Source organism: Aquila chrysaetos, chromosome 4, assembly GCF_900496995.4.
Source record: "Aquila chrysaetos chrysaetos chromosome 4, bAquChr1.4, whole genome shotgun sequence".
NCBI classification, from domain to species: Eukaryota; Metazoa; Chordata; class Aves; order Accipitriformes; family Accipitridae; genus Aquila; species Aquila chrysaetos.
Window position 1 is genome coordinate 22,208,994 of NC_044007.1, and position 24,902 is coordinate 22,233,895.

The 24,902-nt window shown below is 37.6% G+C and overlaps 1 protein-coding gene across 50 annotated transcripts in view; it reads right to left on the bottom strand.

Annotated features, from left to right (window-relative positions):
• RIMS2 (regulating synaptic membrane exocytosis 2) overlaps positions 1 to 24,902 on the bottom strand; it is a 486,153-nt gene that overhangs the window by 254,895 nt on the left and 206,356 nt on the right. For all 50 annotated transcript variants that reach the window (XM_030011022.2, XM_030011023.2, XM_030011017.2 and 47 more), the window contains one exon: positions 18,087 to 19,012. In XM_030011022.2, coding sequence (XP_029866882.1) covers positions 18,087 to 19,012 — 926 coding nt within the window. The remainder of the gene's footprint in view (positions 1 to 18,086; positions 19,013 to 24,902) is intronic.

Below are 24,902 nucleotides of genomic sequence, written 5' to 3' on the forward strand. Positions count from 1 at the left end.
ACCTTAGGAGCCCAGATTACATATAGGTATGAGTGTTGCTCTCTGTTTCTGTTCCCACGCAGTCTTAGGCAAATGCAGAAAATTATAATTTATGATTAATACCACTGACTTTACCAGGCTGATTCAGAATACATAAAATTAAGCCTCTATATCTTTCAAGATGAAGGTTTAAAACACGTGCAAGACTAGATGAATGTCTGCAATCTAAATCCTCGCCTTAAATGACAACAGAAATAATCTATTGAAATGAACTATTAAGAGACACCATAGATTCTCATCTCTCCTTCACACAAACGCTGGATGCCTTTCAGGAAATGCCCTTTGATCAAACACAAGATGTTCTTCAGTCATACAAGTTACGGAGCTCAATAACAAATTAACAGCATGACACTGAATGGACTGTAATAAATAGCACGCTGTATTAGATGTTGTAATGGTAATTATTCATTTTAAATTCTGCAAAGCTATAAAAATGGTTTGGATAAAACAGCAGAAATACTACACAAGTACTAAAGCAGAGCTTTCCTGCTCCATAAAGCATTGTCAGTTGACCAAGTTAGACTCTAGACAGCAATATATTAGTTCAATTGCAATAGTACCTAAAAGCAGCAGTCAAGGATTAGGGCCCTCTTGAGTATGCCTCAGCCTGTCATATGAAAATGCAGCTACTATTTTATGCTTATGTTTTTATCATAAATAGTTTGCAAGTACATGATCTGATGGGGTTGTCTAGTTCAGCCAAATCTGCTTTATTTTTACAGGGAATATAATAGCCAAGGCATCTGGTGGATTATGCTACATAATACCAAATTTAAACCTCTAATAGGCAGGCCAGATCCCTGGCCTTGAAAAAGACCTACTGTGCACTTCTAAGCCATCAAAGTGGGCTTAGCTAGCCATCTGACGAATTGGCCAGTGCGAGAAAGTTTTGGGGTAACATAGAAATGAAAATGCCAGGTACTTGGCATATACTTGTGGAACCAAAATATTTCTGCACCACAGCAAGCCTTAGCTCATAAAGTATAAACTGGAGAGGCAAAAGCGTATTTACCTTTCCAGTGAACACTGGGACATCCCAAGCTGATGTGATACAGTACAACCACAGCTGTGCAACTGTTAGACTGCAGCTGTATCCACCATGAGTCACACTGAGATCCTATCCACCCTGTCCCCCAACAACAGTAGAGCTTTAGGGAGCTGTTGTATATATAATTGCAGTTACATATAAAATAAACAAACACAATGAGTAACGATCTACAAATGAATACAGATCTAAAGCCTGAAATGGAGAGGAAAATAGAAATCCATCAATTTATCTTTTACAATTGAGTTGAATTCCCTCGCATCATTCACTATTAGACAATCCATTTCAAAATTATTTACAACTCCTCTTGACAAATATCATTAGAAAAGATTTGCCAACTGTACTAGCTGTTCTCATATAAGGATAAATCTTTAATAACTTCCACTCTTGCAGCAGCAGAGTTTTCAAAAGGAAGTTGGAGAAAAAACATCCAGCTAGAAGGATCTAAAGAACAACAAATACTCAGAAAAATGTATACAACAGCAAAAAGAATAACAAACTAAAAATATATTGAAATTTGTTTCAGAGAATGCAGTATCTGAAGTTCTGCTTTATGAGTTTACTGATCCCATTGCTATAATCTGATAAGGACTGTGTCACAGTGAACAGGAGAGACAGTTTCTATGGCCTGTTATTGCCATAGAAATCACTTAAAAATGCTGTTTAGTGCATCTGTACCAGAGGCCTTGACTGTAGGAATTTACTCAAGGAACAATATTTTTACAAGTCAAAACAAACTATGATAATGAGCTTAAGTAAATTGCAGAAAGTACTATCTGAATAATATTTAAAGTACTATAATTCTCCCCAACCAATATAAGGAGTAGCTCAGTTTAAGCATGGGTCTGTGATGATCTATTCCATAAGGAACAAATATTAACACATAGCTTTGGCTGAAAAAGGTGCTGTTTGAAAAGGTATTACACTATTTTCGTTTAATACAACAAGAATTTAATATAGAGCTCTCACTCAAATCTCTTTAATTATTTGGTGTAACTGTTAAAAACTTCTTGTCTGGAGCATATTTCAACTTGTAGAAAGGATCTACCATCAACTGTGCAGACAGAGGGAAAAGTGTTTAACTTCTCTTGAAGTATTATGGGTGAATGAATCTCATTTTTCTCTGCACATTTCTTCCTTCCTCAATCTTGGCTTCCCCTTGAGCAAGAGGCATTTTGAATGTTGTAACAACACCTAATATGAAAAAAACATATAGCAGGGGCTGGAATCAGGTAGAAACCCACTTGTTCAAGACCGCTAAGGAAATGGGACCTTGCAAGAGTGAACTCATTGTAGAAACCTTGGACCAGCTGTTCAGTTCAGATCTGCATAACTATAGTGACATTAATGGAGTTAAATATCTAGGTAAACAAAACATTTATTTTGCTCTTCTTAAGAACAGAACAGTTAGGAGAAATAGAAGGGCACTAGGCTAAAGGTCTGTTCTAGTTTAAAAAACCAAGTATTTGAGAAAAGCAGAGCAAGTAGGATAAAAGAGAGAACTAAATAAATAATGGATTTATGTACTTGCAGAATATCACAACAAGCTAATTTTAACAAAAATTGTGTCACCTCTGTTCAGCTATATTCTCTAGATGTCAAATCTTTTTGGTGTTAGTATTCAAATAATAACAATGAAAACCCACACAGGGAAAAGAACAAGAAACGCAGATAGAATTCTAAGATCAAGTGCTCAAAAAACTGGGAAATGGCACAGTTAATACTACCAATCCCAGTCTCATTACCAGCTCCAGATTCCCACTGGCTAGCACTAGTCCTCCCCTCTTCCCCCTCTCTCAGCTCCCCAGCCCCCGTCTGCCCTTGCCAGAGTCACCAGCCCCCTCTCACTCCCACAGACCTCCGTCTCACCCATCTACTCCCAGAGACAGTTTCTCCATCTCCATCTCCTGTCTCTGTCACAGAATTCTTGTCACAGTTTAGTGGTTTTCCTCCTGATATTACCTTTAGTCTACTTTGTAAGTCATCTATTTCTCTCTCCTGAGGTCAGCAGGATGTGGAAGATACGTCAAGAATACAAATTATATAGCCTTTATTTGTACTCCTGTACTGCCTTGGTCCAGAGCAGTTACACAGAAAACTAGTTAATAATTCCTTTGGGAAGGTCCCTATATATTGTGGTTATACACAGGAGCTTCAACAAGTTCAGTAGAGCCATAGATATTAGCAACTGAATGCTAACAATTCCCTCCTAAGCCTATGTGAACTGTGATTTTTGTTTAGAGGCTTATAATGCAGCCAATTTTGTGCCAGTTTTCAAAGTGACATGAAATGCACACCCCCAGAATGAAGGTGATGCACCACTTCAAATTAGTGTCTTAAGTGTTTTAACATGGACAGAACAAGACATTTTCCTCTGGAGTCACCCTTCAGAATGATTGGATTACTTTTTCTGAATTGTTATGGTTCTTCTGCCTACAGCACAAACGCAGCAAGGAAAACTGCAGCATAAACAGCCAAGTCTCACTGAGATGGAAACTACAGATAAAACAATCTCCAAGTAGCGGGTCTGAGGAAGTCTTAATGTAAGGCAGTGCTATGACCTGTTTTTTACAAACAGGCCAGGTGACCTGCAACTGTTATCTAGAATTAGCAACTAAATCATATAATTACAATGTACTTTCATTGTACTTCTTACAGCACATTTTACCATTGTCAATAAAAAGCCAACTTCAGCTTCACCCAGCTCTGTAAAATGCTCAGTGATGCATATCTGTGCAGAGTCACTGAAGGTCACTGCCTTCACAGGGTGATGAGATTTCACACTCACACTACACAAATTTAAATGACTCAAAGAGGTAGGGCACTGTGTACAAGTCTCTTTCCAGGTATTTAAAAAGAACAAAGCTGTTGACTAAGCACTCTGTGCTCTCATTGAATTTCATAGGCACGCTGAGACTTTAGCACTTCTGAAAAATAAAGCTCTTATCTTCCACTGCGATGCATGTTGTCTAGTCATCTGATCTACTGTGAAGTGAATACAAGGAAGGTGTTAATGTTAGCAAATCAGAATGGTAATGTTTTACACCCACTTTTCAGTCGCTTTGTACAGATAAAAAGGGAGTGGAGCAACAGAAAATCAGGCTCAGAGAATGCTGACTGGGAATCGTGTCAAGATGCTTGCCTTTGTTACAGAAAACTATTAGTGAAAAAGGCAACAGCATTGAGCATATGATCCATTTTTCTGGTACAAAGTTTGCCATAACCATATATCTTTGTGAACTTAACCTATAGCAGTAACACAAAGTATTGCCATTTTCATAGATGCTTTTTCTCGTCTTATGGAGGTGCCATAACAGATTCTTATTTGCTCAAGCTCACTGCTCAGAGAAGTCATCTTCTTCCAGAGGCCAGGGCTGAAAAGCCGCTTATCTCACAGGGTATCTGTACACCAGTAGTCAGCCTCTGTAGTAATGAGGATATAAGCACAGGAGCTCAGCACAGACTCGTCAGGTGAATATAGACTCCTCACGTGAATATTTACCCAGGGTCTCAGCAGTAGCATTCTCTGCAGCTCCAGTGCTATCAGTACTTTAACTACTGCCCTCAAAATCAGTTCTTCTCTGTCAGGATGAGCTGCAGTCACATTTTGGACTGCAGTGCAGCCCTATCTTTAGGTACCTGGTTTCAATTTTAGGAAAATAGGAATTCCAAGAGGCTCTCACCTACTCTATCACCTCTCAAGCTGTCAAATGCATCACCCTTTAAAATTTCCATTTTTGCCTATGATGTTGCCAGCATTGCTTGAAAGTCATACTATTGTTTACCGCTTAGTGTAAATGTGGTCCATAAAATGGCTGAGTTACCTAACAGCTCATTGTCACTGGATGTGGTTGTCTCATTCCTCTTCTCCATGCTGCTCCCAGTAGTGTGACTGTGCTCTTTTGTGACAGTTCTGGTAACAGTGCAGAATTCTACAGCAATTCTTCAGCTTACTAAGGTGAAAGAAAAGTGTTCATTTGTTGTAACGGTTTAATTTTGTACCAGTGTAGTGACCTAAACTGGCTCACTAAAAGTCAGGTAAATATTAGATTTGGTCCAGATCGGTGAGCATGAGAGAGGATGAGGAATGGGCCTTTCATTCAAGTTGGCAATGAGCTGCTGGCTCACTACCACAGCTCACCTTACCGAACCACGATTCAAGATGAAACCCTGTGCTCTCTGCTCACTGCTTAAAGTGAGACACTGGCACTTGGTGTCTTCTCAGCTTTTAATGAGGACTTTAAATTGGTTCAGCCACTCTATTGGCCTTAGTGTCCACGATAATTTTATACTTTTACAATGAAATTCCTGGTTTTGGATTGATTTATCTTTTTTTGCAACACTGCATACATAAAACAAATAGCAGAAAACCTGCTGCAGCCAGCCTTAGTTATACCGAATTACATCTACAAAGATTCAACTACTGACCAGCCTTGGCTTTTGTAAAGGATCATAGTGATTGAAATGAGGCAATGGATTACATATGTCTGAAAACAAGGAACTTTCAGCCTCATAAATATATTTTCTACACTGAAGAGATAACAGCAGACTTTTAAGTTGTTCTCAGATGATTAGTCTCAAGTTCAAACCTAATTCTGGTGGCTGCTATGGGGAGAATTAACTCCATCTCATCCAGACCCAATACACCTTCATTAGTCAAAATCTTTCAAGAACAAATTAAATTCCTTCAACTCATCAATATGCTAGCTTAAAAAAATGCTTTTTGTTGTAATTTTCTTTTTTAAAGTGTATTAAAATTGCAGGATGAAAACAGAACAGGAAGACTTTCAAAGGAACTCAGCTTTTAGAAACTCTCAGTATGAAGAGATTTTTCAGAACGGAGCTTAGAAAATTTTTTAAAATCAAACTACAATATGCAGAATAAATGTTAAAATTCTTAAAAATTATAAAATCCAATGGAAAATAATGGAAAAATTCTTGGATAAGTTATCATGTAGTATCTAGACATCCCGCATAGTGCGTCACAAGCCAAGCCTCTCCTTGTTCTTATAAATGTCTATAAAAAAGGCCTATAAATATGCATATCAGTAAATAGTCATGGAGGTTTGTGATGAAAATTTTTATTTGATTCTTATTTAGATTATGTAACTAATGTCCATATATTTCCATTTTCCAAGTAAACAGATTATATAACTATGGCCTTAAAACGATATTCATAATCTAAATGTTCAGAAAGGCTGAAAGTATAAGCACTGGAACTATTTCTTAAAGAATGTTTCTCTAGAATGCTATTGATCTGAGTACATTTCCATAAGGATTGCTATCTTCAATCTGGTCTAAACTTCAGTGTGTGACACAGGTATTTTTATGTATGTATTCATTCAGTTCATCTGTCTTTACACATCTCAAAAGAATATCTTAACATAGAGAATATAGAGAACATTGAGAATATTGCTGTATGAATACAGGCTATTAAGTTCACTTTTCTATTGAAACAGATGAGACATAAACCAGAACTTGCATTACCACACACCCTTCTTTCACAATCTACATCTCCATGTTCATAAATGCTACCCAAACTTTCCTTTACAATAAGTTACTTAATCAACAAGGTGAAATGGAGAAAACAGACATGTCTGACTTCCCACAGTACATGTGACAATTTAGCAAGTTAAATATTAGCCAGAAATAAACTGGCTTAAAAGACTCTTCAAGTCTGAAAGCCTGTAAGTGCCACAGCATGACCAATCAAATCATTGCCTAAACTACATGGCTTCAAAGAAGAGGGAAGGGGAAAAAAAAAGTACGAGAAAAATTAAAAATTCAGTAAAGGGAAAAAGCACCACTTAACAATGGAAAGATTTTGACGGGTTATACAAAGTGGGAGCAGGCTGCTGTGTAAGTAGTGGCAATGTTGCCACAAGGAACTCAGTCAAATTTTTAAGTGATCTCTCTCCGTTTTCCCCTCTCTCTTTTATCCTATAATGGTTCTTTTAACATGTAACAATGCCCAACCATAATAATCTAGTAGTTAGGACCAAAAGACTGCAGACTTGTTTTGTCCTCAACACATCTTATGTTCTAAGATGTAACTATTTTAACAGTAGAACATGACACATTTTATAGGAAATATTTCAGAAATAAATTATAAATTATATTTTTCAAATGCTTTCACATTTCAAAGCCATGTAGAGAACTTTATAACTAAAAAGTGATGATCTATAGCCAAGAAAAAACAACGCTGAGCTAAACATTATTCTTGTTTTCTCTGTGCAATAGTCTTTAACTTTTCCATGACAAATAGGATTAGTTCAGTAGAAAAGGTGAAAATGTTAGCATACAAGTTAGCATAAAACTTCACTCTTAGGAGAGATGTAGGTACTTTGCAACCCAAGGCAAAATAAATTTCTCAATGAAATTTTACAACAGAACCACTGAGCACCAATATGATAGACTGCAATGACCTAATTCTTTTCAACCAGTTTTATTTAATATTTTCTCAATTATCAGAAAAGTCATTATCATTACATCACATTTTCTCTATTTGCCCCTAAAATTAGGATTTTAATATCAAAACAGTGGACCACCACAGGAGAAATGCATTAACAACTCTTGAAATTAATGAAAGACACTAAAAACTTCAAAAGACATTTATAGGGTTTTAAATATATTTTCAAGAAAATATTACTGTTGGGAAAAGTTAGCTAGAATTTTCACAGATAGGGTGAAATTCAGTTCCTAAATCAGTAATCAGATTCCTAGGCTGGTGGCCTGATTTTCAAAGGCACTTATCATTTGGCCGATTTTCACTGGTGGGGTGGTGAGGAGATGCAGTGATTCACCCTTTTGAAAAATTTGGCCACTTCCTCAGGGCTCTGAGACGTGGGGACAGATTTCTGTAGGACTGTAGCTGTGACAGCTCCTGCCCTAAGCTGCCTGGCTCACCCCTCACACTTGTGCTATTGCCTTCATCACAGGACCAGTTCCAATGTTATATAGCAGCCCCTGAACAGCTGTAGTTGAAATTACAGCCAGACCCATTAAAGGACACAGAAATTGGTGTCACTTTACCTAGATTTTTCATGCCAAATATTCCTGGTGCCTAGATTGTGATTTGCAATGGATGAGGCTTGGATGGGGAGAGAACTGGGAAAAGATGGAAATTATATGCTTTCCTCTGGCAAACATATGCTTCCAGTTCTCACCTTTGACAATATTCAATTTAATCTCAAGCAGCTTCTGTGACTAACTCTGGGTCTTGGATGGCACATTTGGGGAAGCTTGGGGCAACAGGGCTAAAGGACAGAGCATCCTAGGAACCCAATTTTCAAGTGAATGACATATATACAGCCCATTCTGCTTACTCCCCCTCCACTTCTGTTTCTCTTCTTCTTCCCTTCTGATTACCCTATCCTTTAATATCCATAAAAATAACAGCAGAACAAGGAAGATGCTTACATTTTTAAAGAAAATGTAAAAAGAAGCATGCCACATTATTGATAGAATACTCCTAACTAAATAATCATTTTTTAAATTAACTAAGATTATTTGACAATGGCTCTTTTAGTTTCTGATAGTTAATTGGGGAAGTAGCAAAATTACCTGCAAAATCAGTTTAAATATGTCATAGGAAAGCACTAACATAATTTAAAATGACACTGAGTCTAATCCAGTTGTTAGATCTGTGACAGACAGGTTTGAGTGTTTTGTTTTACTAGAAGAATAATGATTTCATCAAAGTATGCTGAAAATTATAATTTGAAAAAAATAAATGCCCCATGTATTCTGGAGACATTACATGTCCTTTTTTTTGTCATTATTTCTGTTTGCTGGGATTCCTCTGTGAAAAGTCTATAAGTATCACAGTATTTAGCTAAATATTCTGAAAACTTCAGAGAAAAATTCCATGGTGGCTTTTTATTCTATCATGGCTTTGTAAAGAACTGAAATGTTTTACACAGATTCCATCAGGTCTTCATCTTGGCTTATCTCTGCCAAATCTGTATGAATTAATAGCAATTCCTTCTGATGCAAGACTCAGATCGCAAGTCCCAAGTTTGTAACTTAGTTAAACTGAAATTTTGATTAGAAATAAGTGGACCAGGCTGGGTAAGATAAGAACTAACTCCATAGGAAGCCTTGCATTTCTTAGGATTAATCACTTCCAGCCATGTTTTGACAGTAATTTCTTTCATTGCTATTTACGGTAAAAGGTTAATGAATATTTATTGAGTTTATTCAGCAAATATTCCAACTACCAAGATGTGAAAGGATAATGGGAAATTATTTTGAAAGTATAATAAAAGCTTCTTTTGTTTTCTATTTAAATTTGAAAAAGATTTGAAAGGTGCTCCAAGAAAGCAAAAATGCTTTATATGACACTTTTAAGATTGGTCACTCAGACAATTCAATGGCAGAAAAAGAAACATCTTTACCTTCAGAATAGAAAATTTTGACAATTTCCAGGGCAAAATACATCTTGTAGCTAGTGTTAAAAATATAAACTGAAGAGAAGTTCCAATGATAAATTTTTTCTCTAAGTTAAAAGTATTAAAAACCATGTTGTCCTATTAATAATCAACTTAATCTCCTCTGGAACCATAAATAACTACAACTAATGCACTAAAATACTTTAATAATAACTCATAGTTCTTCCATTGCATCACATCAGGAGAGAATTAATCTGGTGCCCACACAACACTTCTGCTATAGTTGTAGTTCCAGCAAAGTCCCAAAGTAAAAGGAAATATGATTAAAGAATTACAGTTTTAATGGTTTGTGTACATTTGCATATAGAAGGTTCAGGTTGTAATTTAGTCAAGGTTTTAATCAATAAAATTGAGAAGTAGACTTTTTTGTTGGAAGAAAAATGCTATGAAATTATTCATGTTCATTTACTTATGAGAAAATATTCTGTCTTCTCTGACTATTATATGAAAATATTTCTTCTTCCTTACTTCAGCAAATCCCTATCTACACTCAGATTCTCATATGGCACAATCAGTTACACACCATCTTTTCAGCATGCATTATAATAGCTAAGAAGATATTCAATATAATTTTATCAAGAAGCTTCAAATGTTAATATTTACCATCTTTTTGCCTAATTAGTGTTACCCCACAAAAGTTTCCTGTCTTGATGCAGCGTGTACCTGCCTGAATGCTTCTGCCAGGAGAGCTAAAGGAGTGATATAAGTGTGTGAATATGCAGCCAAGAATTGGGAAAAGGCAGGGCTCTTTCTGTGAGGGATATTATTGGCTTATGCCAAGTTTAAGTGACTGTAAATTTAAGATATTATACAGTAGATTCCTCTAAATGCTGCAGAAGATCACATCCCTTTATCTTCTAAGGAAGAAAGAAGTGTCTAAAGTAGGAGGTTTGGCAAAAATATAAAAAAGCATTCTTTACTATTAGAAACCTCTGCATCTTTAAACATTCTAGTTCTGTTACCATCTACGCATCTATGAAAAATATTTTTGTAGGAAAACTCTATCATAGCCAATGCTAATATTTTAAAGTAGCAAGATACTTCTCATTTGATGTTGTAAGAAGTACTTTAAAAGCAGTGATTTTTTTATTCCTTAAACATATAAGGAGAAAAGCGTAATATTTCTTATCTCTCAATATTTCTTATCTTTGCACTTAAAATAGAGGCAGTTCATAGGAGAAAGCTGAAAAGAAAAAAAAAAAAAAAAGAAGAAATAGAAAAACAGAATTCTGAATTTCCTGTCAAACTCTTTATACATTAAAACCACATTTACCTTACATAAGACGTAGAGGTCTCTATGGAAAAAATTATTTCTTTATAAATGCAAAACACAATCTCTTACACTGCAATATTAAGTGAAATAGTAATAAGAAATTTTGTGACTCCCTCAAATCTGGCTCTTAATAAAACATGTCAAACATCTCAGCATTTTAAATAATCAATTATTCTCCTTATGACCATTCAAAATTTCATACTTTGAATTCTAAGATATCTCTATAGTGAAACTGTGTGCAGTTTCAAAGCCTCTTGTGTTATAGTCAAGTGCTGCAGATCAGTCCTAAAATTTTGCCTTCTAGTATAATTTGTTCCAGAGAAGTTAGACTTTCAGGAACTCTCTAACCTGAATGAAGCAAATTTTAGAAACAATGACCTCATTCTGATCTAATTTAGCTCAGTGTAACTTTGAAGCCAAAGTTGTTGAAGATATATGAAACTGGCACAAGTAGGATTGAAATCAGGTCCCTTATCTCTTAGAATTTAAAAGTGAGAGCACTGTGACAGTATCCCACTTGCTTGGCATCTCTGCTCATGTAAGACATGCACTGTTCCTGCAGTAGCACTCAGAAAGTGTGCTTTCTGCTCCTCACACCATGAGCTACCATACATTTTCAACTTGTGATGAGTATATTGTTTCCAAATAGACTTTATTCTCTGTCAAAAACTAAACTGTATGTCTACCAGATTGATTTGAATATTGCAATAAAAGAGTAGGTCCTGCAAGCTGTTCCAGACATGAGGACCTTTTTAACTTCTATAATGAAAAACTGCAGTTATTCATATGTTTGTAAATGACCATAACAAAGCCAAGGCAGGGTTATATATCTGTGTTTTCAATGCACTTAGAGACAAAGAACAGTGTATTAATGCCTTGGCCTGCAAACACACATTTCTGCTCACACAGCCCACACTCTGCAGCTTTCAGTCAATAACACAGGGACGTTGAAGTATGCAAGATCACTGCAGCCTATCTAACCACATGTTATGGTGGGGGTGTCGGTCAACAGCCAGCTGAATATGAGCCAGAAGTGTGCCCAGGTGGCCAAGAAGGCCAACAGCATCTCGGCTTGTATCAGACATAGTGTGGCCAGCAGGAGCAGGGAGGTGATTGTTCCCCTGTATTCAGCACTGGTGAGGCTGCACCTCCAATACGGTGTGCAGTTTTGGGCCCCTCACTACAGGAAAGACATTGAGGTGCTGGAGAATGTCCAAAGAAGGAAGAGCAATGAAGCTGGTGAAGGGTCTAGAGAAGAAGTCTTATGAGGAGCGGCTGAAGGAACTGGGGATATTTAGTCTGGAGAAAAGGAGGCTGAGGGGAGACCTTATCTCTCTCTACAACTACCTGAAGGGAGGTTGTAGCCAGGTGGCTGTGGGTCTCTTTTCCCAAGTAACAAGTGGAAACAGCCTCAAGTTGCACCAGGGGAGGTTTAGATTGGTTATGAGGAAAAATTTCTTCGCCGAAAGGGTTGCCAAGCACTGGAACAGGCTGCCCAGGGAGGTGGTTGAGTCACCATCCCTGGAGGTATTTAAAAGATGTGTAGATGTGGCACTTAGGGACATGGTTTAGTGATGGACTTGGCAGTGCTAGGTTAACAGTCAGACCTGATGATCTTAAAGGTCTTTTCCAACCTAAATGATTCTATCATTCTGTGGTTCTATGCATATGAGTTTCTTTGATAATAAAAATGGGCATCCATCTAGCTATCATGTTTTAATAAAAGAACAGTGAAAGAAAACACTAAACTTAAGAACTGCACCTCTGACAAAACAGAGACACATTTGCCTTTCCCACCACAGATTCCACCCACATCAGATGTCAGCCACCGTCTGTGCAAACAGATACCTCTCGCAGGGTGCTCTGGAAGGTGGCTGGGAGCATGGTATGCACGTATGCCTGAACTGTTTACCACCATTGGAAAATCTACTATGTCCTACTTTATATTTAGAGCAATTTAGAACAATATTTAGAGCTATCATGCACCTAGATTTCCTTGAATGAATTATCTCTTTCCATGTGAGATTGTCTCTTGCTGGAACCCTGGTGTTTGAGAGATTTTTAAAGAATTGTAGGACATCCAGGACCCCCAAAATATTTGGGGAAGGAGCAGAAGGAACCCCAGCTCCAGCACAGGTCACATCTCTGTTGCCAACGTTCTGAGTGGGGGTATGACAGCCTCAGGAACCACTGGCTTTTCTGAGCGTGGCGGTGGCAAGTCTCTTCAGACCGGCACTTTGGCGGACTGCAGGTGTGACAGTATTGCCACAAGGAATATATGGGCAGTGGTACTGTTTAATTTTCTAACTCTACCTGGAAAGCCTGTAGACACAGAGAATAAGCCTGTAGGACTCTGCTTCACATCTGCTTCGTGCTGGCTGAGAAATTATGGGGGGCCTTTCAAACCTGCCCTAAGGCCTATTCCTTACAATTGCACTGACAAACATCTAACTGAAAATGCAAATAAAAAATACTTTAATATTCCCTCACAATAGAAGACACTGAAAATGGACAAGTGATGGAGACAGCTTGGCCTAACTTGCACACCACAAAAAACATAGCTTCATTTAGAGCTTTGTAGATGACATAGTTCAATGTTCACTTTACTGCAATTAACACCACAACCATTCTTACTTTATAAACCATGTTTCTCAGAGCCTTGAAATTGAACCAAGTAAACTGAGATGGTTTTGAGAAAGAATTGGTGAATTGAACAATCTAGAACATTTAAAAGTAAGTCATTATGATCTTTATGTTTACTGACTGAGGATCCATTATGCTGCCATTTAAAATTTACAATTTCATAAAAGCACTAGCATTTCAAGAATTGCTTTTCTCTAACATTTTAAGCAATTTTGTTCTTTCAGTATTAGGGAAAACAGAAATATACCTAATATTTTGGTTCAAAACATATGGCCACCTTCTGGTTTTTTCCTCTGAAAAGTGTATTTCCTCACACAGATGGGGAATCCTGCCATGGAGATACAGCCTTGGACTATCTGCTACCCTGATCTCCAGGACTGGCAACAAGTGTTGCAAATGGAGACACTGTCTTTGCAGTTTCAGAAGCCTGGTATTCACATCAAGAGTAAATAAAGGTCCCTTAGATAACTTGGAAAAAATCTTAGGAGCTTCAGAAAATATTGAATAGCACAATAAGTAAGAATTGTTCATCCTATGCACAGAAAAAGGCAGAGGCCATCTGGTAAATTAATATTCAGTTATGTCACCAAGGACAGTTTTAATGTGTATGAAGATCTGCACAAAATTCAATCTGCAAAATATGTCTAATTCTGGCACAACCTAAATTTCAAGTGAACACATTTATAATCTCACTTATGTCCATTTAACAGTGTTGTCATGCATTGTTTCCTGACCTTTTAAAGAATGAACTGGTCTGTCACACCATTGGCTCCTCACCATAGTCCTGCACTTCTCACCTCGCCAGCCCCCCTCTCAGCGCCTCAGGTCAATGCTGTCAGGTCCACGCTCCTTGCTAAGGGAGTCCCAGTCCCTCTTTGCCAAAGCTCTGAAGCCCAGCTCAGCCCTCCTGTCCTTCTCTCTGAACGCCCTTTTCCCAGCCACTCACCGTCAACCCTAAACTGCTGCTCCTGCTTCTCAGCCAATCTCAGAATCCTCTAACCTACTGCTCAGGAAGCTCCAGTTCTCACCTTCCCAGTTATGTTTATCAGGTCTGTTTCCTTCCCTTTATCTGTCCTTCCCAAACTACAGGTCACAGGTTTGACCTACCTGCTTTGCTCTCCCCTCTTCTTCTTCAGCTTCCGCTTCCATCTCAATCCACCTGTTTCCAGCCACCCAATGACATTTTGTTTTGCAGTTCCTAAACTTCCTCCCCTTGTCTGCTAATCCTCTTGAAGCCTCCTGATTCCCATTCCAATATGCCAGTCCTCAGCCTAGTTTATGACCCGAATTTCCTGGTCCAAATATAGTTGCATTACAAAAACTATGCAGTATCTTAAGAATCTTCTCTTCTGCAGTTGAATCTACATCTACAATGCTTCTTCTCCATGCCTGTGTTTCATGTGGCTGTCTACTGGGTGCCTGAGTGTTGTCTAGGTGTTCATCAGCTTTCTCTGCTCGCAGGTTCCCTTGTCCCCCTTAGAGAGGAGGCAGGACCATTCCAAGGCAATGGTTTCTCCAGCCATTACCAGAAACATGCAGAAAAATAATTTTGCCTTGTCGCCTCCATGAAAACAATCAGATTACATTTTTTTAAAATCAAGGAAAAAATTACCTTAAAGCAGATAGCTACTGAAAAGAGATCAGACCCAAATACTAGAAGTCACAGGCATTCAGTAATAATGGATGGTCTTCCCAGAGCTCTTAGTCCAGCAGCTAGTCCATGTTTCTGTTGGACATGTGAAATGAAATGGCTATCTTCATTTTGTATGCATATATATGTTCCAACCATATATATGTATCAATCCTTTTCATTTTGGAGAAAAGCTTAAAAAGGCAAACTTTCAGCCCTTTTAAGAGCATATGACTATAATTTTTCCTACATTTTCAGATAACTCACAATTTTCAGACTAGTTTCTTAAAAACAATGTCAGGGCCTTGTAAAATCTCAGATGTAATTCAGCAAACAGCTGCTCCTCCTGCTCAGGCCAAGGCTGCTCCTCACAGCTGAGCAGTTGTTAATATTTATTTGCAGAATCTGTGAAAAGATATGGGTACTCCATAGAGAAAGAGTTGGAGGACAAATTATTCTCCTCTTTTGGAAAACTTATTATTACTGCATCCAAATTCTCAGTCTAACATTGCCACCCTTCATCACTCCACGACCAAATAGTTTATATTTATCATTATATCTTTGGCCAAACAGACTTTGTATGTGGCTTAAAAGGACAGCTGAGAAATTCCCAGGTCTGGGGAGTTTTTGAGGGGCAGAAAACAAGTAATTTGGGGGGAGGAGAAACCCATTTTTACAGGAGGTGTCTAAATTAATATATTTTATTTTATTAATTAAGGAAATAATGTATTGCAATACAAGGAAGGCTGGTGGGGGTTTACGTGCTAGATTCCTTTTGGTGATATTCATGAAGAAATCACTTGCTTATAGGGACTCTGAGTGCAGGCTGGTTTATATGGTAAGTGACGTTCATGAAAATAAAAAGAATGACATAGGAGTTTGTGGATCTAGCTATAGCAGCTGTGAAGTCTGGACCCAGGTGCTGAGACCCCCTCTTCCTCTTCATCCTAGAAGATCTCTCTTCCCCATGCCTAGCAGAAGCCAAATCTTTCCAAAGCCACTCAAACAAATACTTTCCCACAGCTTCCGCTCCACGGGTTAAAGAGTGGGCCACAAGTATGAATGGGGCTGAGGATGCTGTCCGATAACATGACCAGGGTTGCTGAGGCTGGCACCAGCTGGCCCTGGCTCCAGGTACAGGTGTTACTGCTGGGATGGCTGCCTGTTCCATGCATGGTCACTGCCTCCCAGCCCATCAGCAAGGGCAGAAACAGGACCCTCCATCTCAGGCTGGAAGCAGGCAGCATCAGAAGCAGTCAGATCTCTTCCCCAGTTCAAGCAGTTGCTCTCTTTCTCTATGAAAAACCAAGGCTGTTCTCCACACTGGTTCCAGCCACAGGCCACCACTGGGCCATGTCATGAAAACTGCTTACAGTAATTCAGTCAAGATTAACCAAACATAAAACAGAGCACTTTTTTCCTGGAAAATTTTGCAAGATTTTCATTCATTTATAAAACACATGCTCAATTTAGCTTCATTCACTACCTCAGAAATCAGCACAGACATGATATTATCATTATTATTGAATACTGTTATCAATAATAATGTTTTCTTTGACAGCTAAAATACAAAATTATTTAAGTGAAAGCTATGATTTATGTCAGATTATTATGATAACAGAGAATCTAACATTGTATAGCATGTTTTAAATTTATATGTTTTGTATATTATGTGTACAAAAATATATTCTTTGTATATTATTCTGTATCCTATGTTTCTTATGCTGAATTTTATTAAATAAACACTTTGTTACTACTTATATATCGATTGGGTCTATTTTCCTCAAGGTTGCTACTAAGAACAAAATTGTGAACACCCTGAAGTTCATAGAAGTTTTTCTACTCATTGGGAAGACTAAGGGAGTCAAGGTTTCATCACAGTTGTTTCATGTAAGTGCATGTAACCATCTACTTTGACCTGGGTGAAATTTCCTTCCATTCTACACTATCTTGCTCCTTATTTATTAGACCATGGTTGCTGCTATTGACATATGAAAATTCAGAGTTACTTCACTAACTGTAATTAATTACTTGCTTCAGAATAAATTTGATAGCAATATTAATAACAAAGAGTAGCAAATTTTCTAATTCCAATCCACAACAGCAGATGACCATTCATGAGAATTAGTAAAGGTGCACTAGCATAGGAATAATAACTGAAAACAGGTTATAACTATTGTGCTTTAGACCAACAACATACAAGAAGGTAAGCAAACTAATATTATTCATTTGATTCAGTTTAAACTGATGGTCCCCAATGCTTTCATATTTAAGACATACATTACCTTTGGATAGGTTGGGAATAATTTCAATTAATCTTAGCTTTTCTTTCTGACAGTGGAGTGACTCCAACATCATGAATGAAAGAAACATCATGAAAGGCACTAAAACTGAAAAGCACCATAGCCCCACAGCAAAAAGAAACCTCCGTTGGTATAAACCACATCAGTCATTTTAAATTTGTTTAAAAACTTGAATGGGTTAATTTTATATACACAGGTTTTATTGCAGATCAGATGCTTTTTAACTCACAGCAGACAGCATGAAACTGGCATAAGCTCTGTATCATGCGCTTTAGTTAATTCAAGAGAAATGTGGTCATGCACCCACACTTGATCCAGATCAAATATGCACTCATTGTGATCCAGGAGTATGCAAATCTGGTATCAACGGGCATGAAACCATTGCCTTATATGACAGTCCAGCGTTAGATACTTTGCAGATTTAATTAACAGGTTTTTCAATAGGCATGTTTTTTTCTTTAATGTATTCAAATACTTCTAGTAGCTGTGATGTTCTTCTCCATGTAAATCTTTAAATTTAGATTTAAGTAAATGAAACACAAAATGAGACAAAAACAACTTCCATCACAACAAACTTAAGTCACATGGGAAGGGCTGTAGATATGTGGTTGCAATCAATTCTAACAGGTAAAATAAACATATAATTGAATGGAAACTAAACCACATCTATATATTGAAACAGTCAAAAAATTAGAAATCTTACCTTTTTCACTAACACTTTCACTTTCAATCTCTACATCATCACAACTTGTATACTCTGGAGTGGATGCCAGTTCTTCTTCTGAGCTACTTAATGAAACCTGGCGCATTTTACCTCCCTTTTTTGTTTTATGGGGCTTTGGTGGTGGAGGTCTGACTGATTCAGACTGGTCTGAGCTGAGTGAATCATTCCGTAACATGGTCTCCATCTTTTCACGTTTTGTTTTCCGTACGGCAGAATTGGGATCCAAATGGTGTTGTTTCCTTAATGAATCAGAGCGCCTCATGTCTGGTCTTTCCAGAGGAATTGGACTCCTCCTAGGTGTAGGAGGGCTATGATTTGTGGTCCTCTGACGACTGGGACTTGGTCCCTGAGCCTCTCGAGTTCTTTCCATAGAGTATGAACGCTGATTTTCCATGGCAGCCCTGCGCTCAGACACTGATCTTTGTCTTGATGGCCGTTCCATCCTCAGCATAGACATCCGAGAATCTTCCAACTCGGTATTTGCCAATGAGACATCACTATGTCTCCGTTCATGACGTGCTCGGGACACTTCGGCATGGATACGCATTTGTTCCTCATATGGTTGTGGCTTGACTGGATAACGAGCCAAATTAGGATCACTTCGGTACCGTGCCTGGTACTCCTCTTCCCTCCGCTGCCTTTCATATTCTTCCCTGTGTTGTGCATCTTCCTCTTCTACCGGATACTCCTTGGAACGCCTGCGACTCCTTCTGTTGGAATCTCTATAATCACCCAGTTCAGGTTCTTCATATAACTGAGGCCCACGCTGCGACCGTCTATCTGAATAATCTGATGGTGACCTAGGCATCGCACTGTCTGATGTAGCATACTGTGAATATTCGTCTCTCTCGTCCCTTTGGTCGTATCTTCTGTTCTGTTCTCTTGATATTGATGGGCTTCTTTTCCTAAATAATCATGACAAGAAAGAAGAAAGAGAATTCTGTCAATATTTCTTGCAGTACAAATATACAGTTAGTTCTAATTAAATGATAGAATGATCAGCTGATGGAAAAAAAAATCCATTTATTGCATTTCTTTGTGAATGTGCTTGCACATTTTCTGTACTAAATTAAAGAAAGCATGTCATGCTACAAATCTGCTTATGGTGCACAGTTTAAATCAAAAACAGGTTTAAAGGAAAAATGCTAATAAGAATTATAAAATATAGAATACAAATACTTGTGCTACTTTGTAGTCATAACTGCTTTACAAGTACCAAAATTTTATAATCCTTTGTAATCATTTTACAGCGATATAACTTGACCATATACTTCCATTACATAGGGTTTTATAACACCATAGATATTAAGGCTAGATGGATCATTCAGTTAGTTTGATCTTTTAGCAGCCATTATTGCTTAAAAATATACGTTTCAGTTCCCACAAATCTATAATGTGTGCCAAGGGCATAAAACAGGACAGACAAAGATCCAATGGCAGCACTTGTCTAAATCAGATGAACTCAGAAAACAGAACATTTTTTGTGTTGCCTAAGAAGGGAAAGAGCTTCAAAGTCCTGCCTGTCTGACTTGACAAAAAAAATCCTTACCATCCGTATAGGGATGGTGATAGTATTAGTCCAAGCATTTGAGCAAGACACGCCAGCCAGATACGAGAATGGTGTTCCTGTACCACTTTGACTCTTTGTCATAGAAGATATCTAGCCACAGACAACTTCTGAGGCTTCAGAGGAAGGTGAAAAAAGAATTATCAGCAGATATTCCTTCCTGACACTAATAAATGATTCACTGAAGCATATGATTTTATTATAGGCAATATTTTAATAGAGGATGTGTCTGGAATATATTAGGAATGTTATATAGGAATGTTATATATTCTGTTTGTTTGATACAACATTGTTTGCTACTTGATTAGCACGGATCAATTAAATAGGGAGTAGTGATTCATAGGGAAAAAACAAACTGGAGCTTCAGATCCTGCCTTTATCAATCCTAATAGGGTAATGAGCATTTAAAATGCTACTCCCAGACATGTCCAGATTTGTACTTAGTTTTTCAGCCCAGATGGATCTGAAGGAGTTACCTGAAGGAAACTGGAGCAAAGGTCCCAGATGTGGATAAAAGAGATCGAGAAGTGGGCCTTCTCTGGGATAAGCTAGATCACCTCAAGCTTTAAGTAATAAAAACATGTATGTGAACCTATTTTTGTGTTACCAGCCCTTTCCACTTATATTTAGTTCTATCTTTATAATTAAAATCCCTTTGAAAATGTTTTCTACCCTTACAAATAGCCACTGATCCTGAAGGGCAGCCTTGCAGGCAGCAACAAGGAGATCCTGCCTAGTGTCGGGAAGGATGGGAAAAAGGAGAGGAAAGACACAACCCTGTTGTTGCCACAGTTGTCCTAGAAGGGATAAGGAAAGGCTTCAACTTAGTGAAGGGGAGAAGGAAAAAGAGGCTCTCCTTGGTGCCCAGGAAAGTAGAAAGGGCTCTGCCTAGTTAGTAGGCGGGAAAATGCCCTTCTCAAAGCCAGAAAGGAAATGCGGTCTCTGCTCAGCAAGGGAAAACCAAAACTGTCTGAGCAGAGCATGCGTATTGGTGTGACAGGCAAATTGCATCCTGTCTTAGGTACCACACAGGGTCATTAAACTGTGCTTGAAAGATTTGGACCCAGTCTTGCCTTGTAAATATTAAGGTGTTTTAGCCTTACAAAGGCATCTGCAAATGAGGACACTAACTCAATCTTGCAAAAATGCAATTCTTCCTGTGAAGCATGACAAGTAATATAAGCATCATTTGGATGCCTATTTGCTTATGGTGAAGCTAAGATGTCCTATCTGTCTTATTAAAGTGTCATGTTAGTACCAGCACAAATCATAACCTCTGTAAGTTTAACAAAAACTCTGTGGATTCTGCTAGTGGGGACTCAAGTTGAGTCTTTCTAATGTGACATGAACAAGAGTTTCACAAGTCTAAAACCAGAATGGCCAAGGGGAACAGACAGTTAGGACAACACAACTACCAGAACCCAGACAGTTTGCAAAGACACAGAAGTTTTCATTAAGACAACAGAGATTAGATGTGGAAACTGACTTTAAGGAAAATAAATATTTTTCATTTAAATACTTCAGCTGATGAGAAATATGCCACATGCAAAATAAGTTGTTCCAATAGCAAATTACCTACATTGCTGAAAATTACTGCCATGCCTATAAAAAAATGTGCCTAATTTCCTCTCCCCAGTTCTGTCCCCCATATAGGCAAAATCTTTTATCTTTATGCAAATCCAATTGGAATAAATTGCACTCAACAGATATGGCATTCATCCATGTTGATCTCATTGCAAGATTGAGACAAATACGTGTGCACATGGAATGTACACATACTCTACTGCTAATACTTACACTGTGTATACTCAGTCTATATTACATATGGATCAAGTTGTATTCACAGCCACAGATTTTAGCATAGATTTGATCCTACAGGACATCAAAGCACTCCAGTGAGTATGGTTTTATAGGGTCAACTCCATCATGAACTGTGTAATACACAAAACCATACAGAATCTAGTTTGACAAATCTCACACGTGCCTTGGAGCAGACTCAGTGTACACATTCTTCAGGATTAAACATCTACATGCATGTATCTATAGTAATATAAACAACAGAATAGTAAGAATTGTTTTAGCTACATATAGGAGATTATATATATATACACACACACGTGCGACTCTATATCACAGTGTCCTCATATGGATGCAAAGAATAGTGGACAAATCTCTTCTGGAAACTTTGCTCCTACAAAGTCATGGAGGAAGAGGCTGAGGGGATAAAAAAGATGGAATTTCTGTATGAGTAAAAATACTTATTGTAGACTTTTTGCTGAGGCAAATGTACTTTTATCAGGAAAACACATCGTCTGAGAAACCGGCACAAGATTTACTAAAAAATCCACCCTTTTTTCTAGCATGAACTATGTTAATGAGAGGAGGATGTGCCAATTTAGCATTATATTTTTATACCTCTTACACAAACATTTTCTAACTTTGTCTGTTACATTTACCACAAGCAGTCATTGCCTTTCCTCCATTTTGTTGCTAATAAATGAATATAGGACATGTCACCATCTATGGCTGACAGTAAAATAAAGATCAGCTGGGTCCTGAATCTATTCCAACCTTTCAAGAGGAAAAAAGCTTTACACAGGTGCCCTGCATGTGGCAAGTACTAGGCCACATGCAAGAATAAGGACCATCTTGAAAAAGCAACCTTTTTCTTCAGAGGAAGCAGCCTGATAGATAAAAGTAACTAATTTAATTCCTGGCCTATGTTGATTGGCACTATCGAACTCCCTTTCTAATTAATTTCATCCCTGCTGAAGGGATCTAGCTTCACTACCAGGATCAAATGCCAGAAGTTGTAATCCTATCCATCAGAAATAAATTAACTGTACCTGTACACCTGATTGGCCAGAAACCTTGCTGGCAGGAGAGGACTCATCCTGCCTAGCAGTCACCATACCATTTAGTATTCAAGCCTGCCATTCTCTTTACTGGTCATCACAACACAATTAGCCCCCTTTTACCATCAGTCACTTTTTTTCATTTTAAAAATACCTGCTGCAAACACAGTTGCACAATGTATGCTATACATTTTAAACCAGGGTTACTAAATCATGGTAAGAGGAACAGTACTCATGAAAACTTACGGCCAGTCATTACTATTAAAAATCTGCTGTTATTTTTAGATCACAAGCTAGTTCTCACCTTCATGAGCCTTTGTCTAATATATTTCTCACCATTAACTACCTTAAAGATACCTTACTAAAAGGCTTTCCTCATGTACCTCCAGCTAGATACACCATGGAAAATGACTAGTCCTGCCTTTCCAGGACTTTCCTGGAATACTAAAAGTTAAGAGAACTTTAAATGTGTGTCAACAGCTGTGATGTGCCCTCCAGCTGCCAGCTCAACTAAGTACTATATATCTCCTCAGAACAAATACCACCTTTTCTGAAAAGGTTACCACACCACTGAGATTACTGCTTCTTTGAAACAGTAATAAAATAAAATCTTTATTATGGTTAGAAAACTCTAGAACCTGCACAAATCTCTTCATCGGGCACATTCTATAGATATTATTTTTTCAGATATAGAAACTGAAACTTATTTTCTACTAATTATCACCGTATATTTATTTTTTTAATTGTAATTTATCGATACATGACATTTTGTCTTTTAACACACATCTCTTAACCTTACACTGATGGAAACATTATTTGCAATGCACTACAGATATCACTAGTACTATGAAAAAGCAAATAGCTTGACTGTAACCTGACCTCCTGCTCATAAAGTTAAATTATTCAACTCCCCCCCACTACAACAGGAAGTAAGTACTTAAAAGATGGGATAGAAGAATATAAGACAGCTATTCTGCTTTGATGGCTCTGATTTCAGTAATGGAACTAAATACCTTGAAAGTCTTTGACATTCATTTGTATTCTTCCTTGAAGAGAAAACACACTTCTGCTTTGATTTAGATTTTTAAAAAATTAACCCAAGCATTCTGAGGAAAAGGAAATTTTAAAAGGTAAGTTTCCATTGCATTTCAGAAGCCACAGATATTCAAAAACACTGTAATATGTAAAGTATTTATATCACAGTCAAAACTAGATCTCAGATCTTCCTGGTTACTAATCTTGTTCTCAGACCAATGGAAGACACATCTGAACTGGAGAAAACTTTCAAGAAATTATCATTCTAAAGATATGTTCAAACATATGGGTACGTGAATTAATCTACATTTACTTGGAAATCTTTATAAATAAGAAGTTTGGGGTCAATTAAAAAATAGTAAGGGTTCAGTGGGCCTGAGCCATCATCAGCTATTTGAAAACAATATTGGTCACCTATTTGTAAGACCTAATTATAATTTACTTTCATATTTTGTTCTCTCTTTCCTGTAAATTAGCAAGGAATAAAAATGACTGAAAAATTAAAACTGAAAATATTTTTCCTGCACATATTGTAATTTTGCTTCACTGTTTTCAAAATGTGATCCCTTCAGTACATGAAAGAATAATTCGGAGTAGGTAAAAATTCACATTTCCCACTGGAACTCTGTCACAAAAGCCATGCAGGAGAAAGGGCTTCTTGTTAGAGACCTCGTCAAATACACTGAGCACAGCTTTGTCTCTCCTTTACTATATGGCTCCTTTCAGGAAAACAGCATTTGTTGGTTCCTGAGTGATGATATAAGAATAGTTCTACTATTCTAAACTTTTACACTTCTATGTGTTGTATTCAACAGACAGTCAGGCACTTGTTTTAAAACAACAGTGACAGGGAGCAGATAAAACACCATCATGACACTTTGCAAAAAAGTTCCTAGGCTGCAAGAAGGTGAGCTAAACACACTCCGGACCTTGCAACCAAAACTCCCATGAGTGCAATGAACCCAGAAAACTTGCCATGCAAAATTAAGATCTGACTGCCTTTCTCAGGGAGGGTCCTACTCTCTCACTGTTAGGTACTCTTATGAAAGCATTTCCACAGACTTCCTTTGCCGTACTGAAGAATCTGCAAAATGTTTACCTATTTTGGGAAGTGTTTTTAAGAAACTAGCTGGTATTGATTTAACTCCTTTTCTCATTCTCTGCTTATAACCTTTGCTTTTGCTGAGTCACATTGTGCATGAGAAATCATTTTGCACACTCTCCAAAGCAGCTATGGCTCCAGCTTATTGAAAAAATAGCTTTTTCTGACTTCTAAGCAGTTCCAGTTTCTACCAAGATCTCTTTTTGCAGTTCTTCTATGCTGTCTAATTTTATACT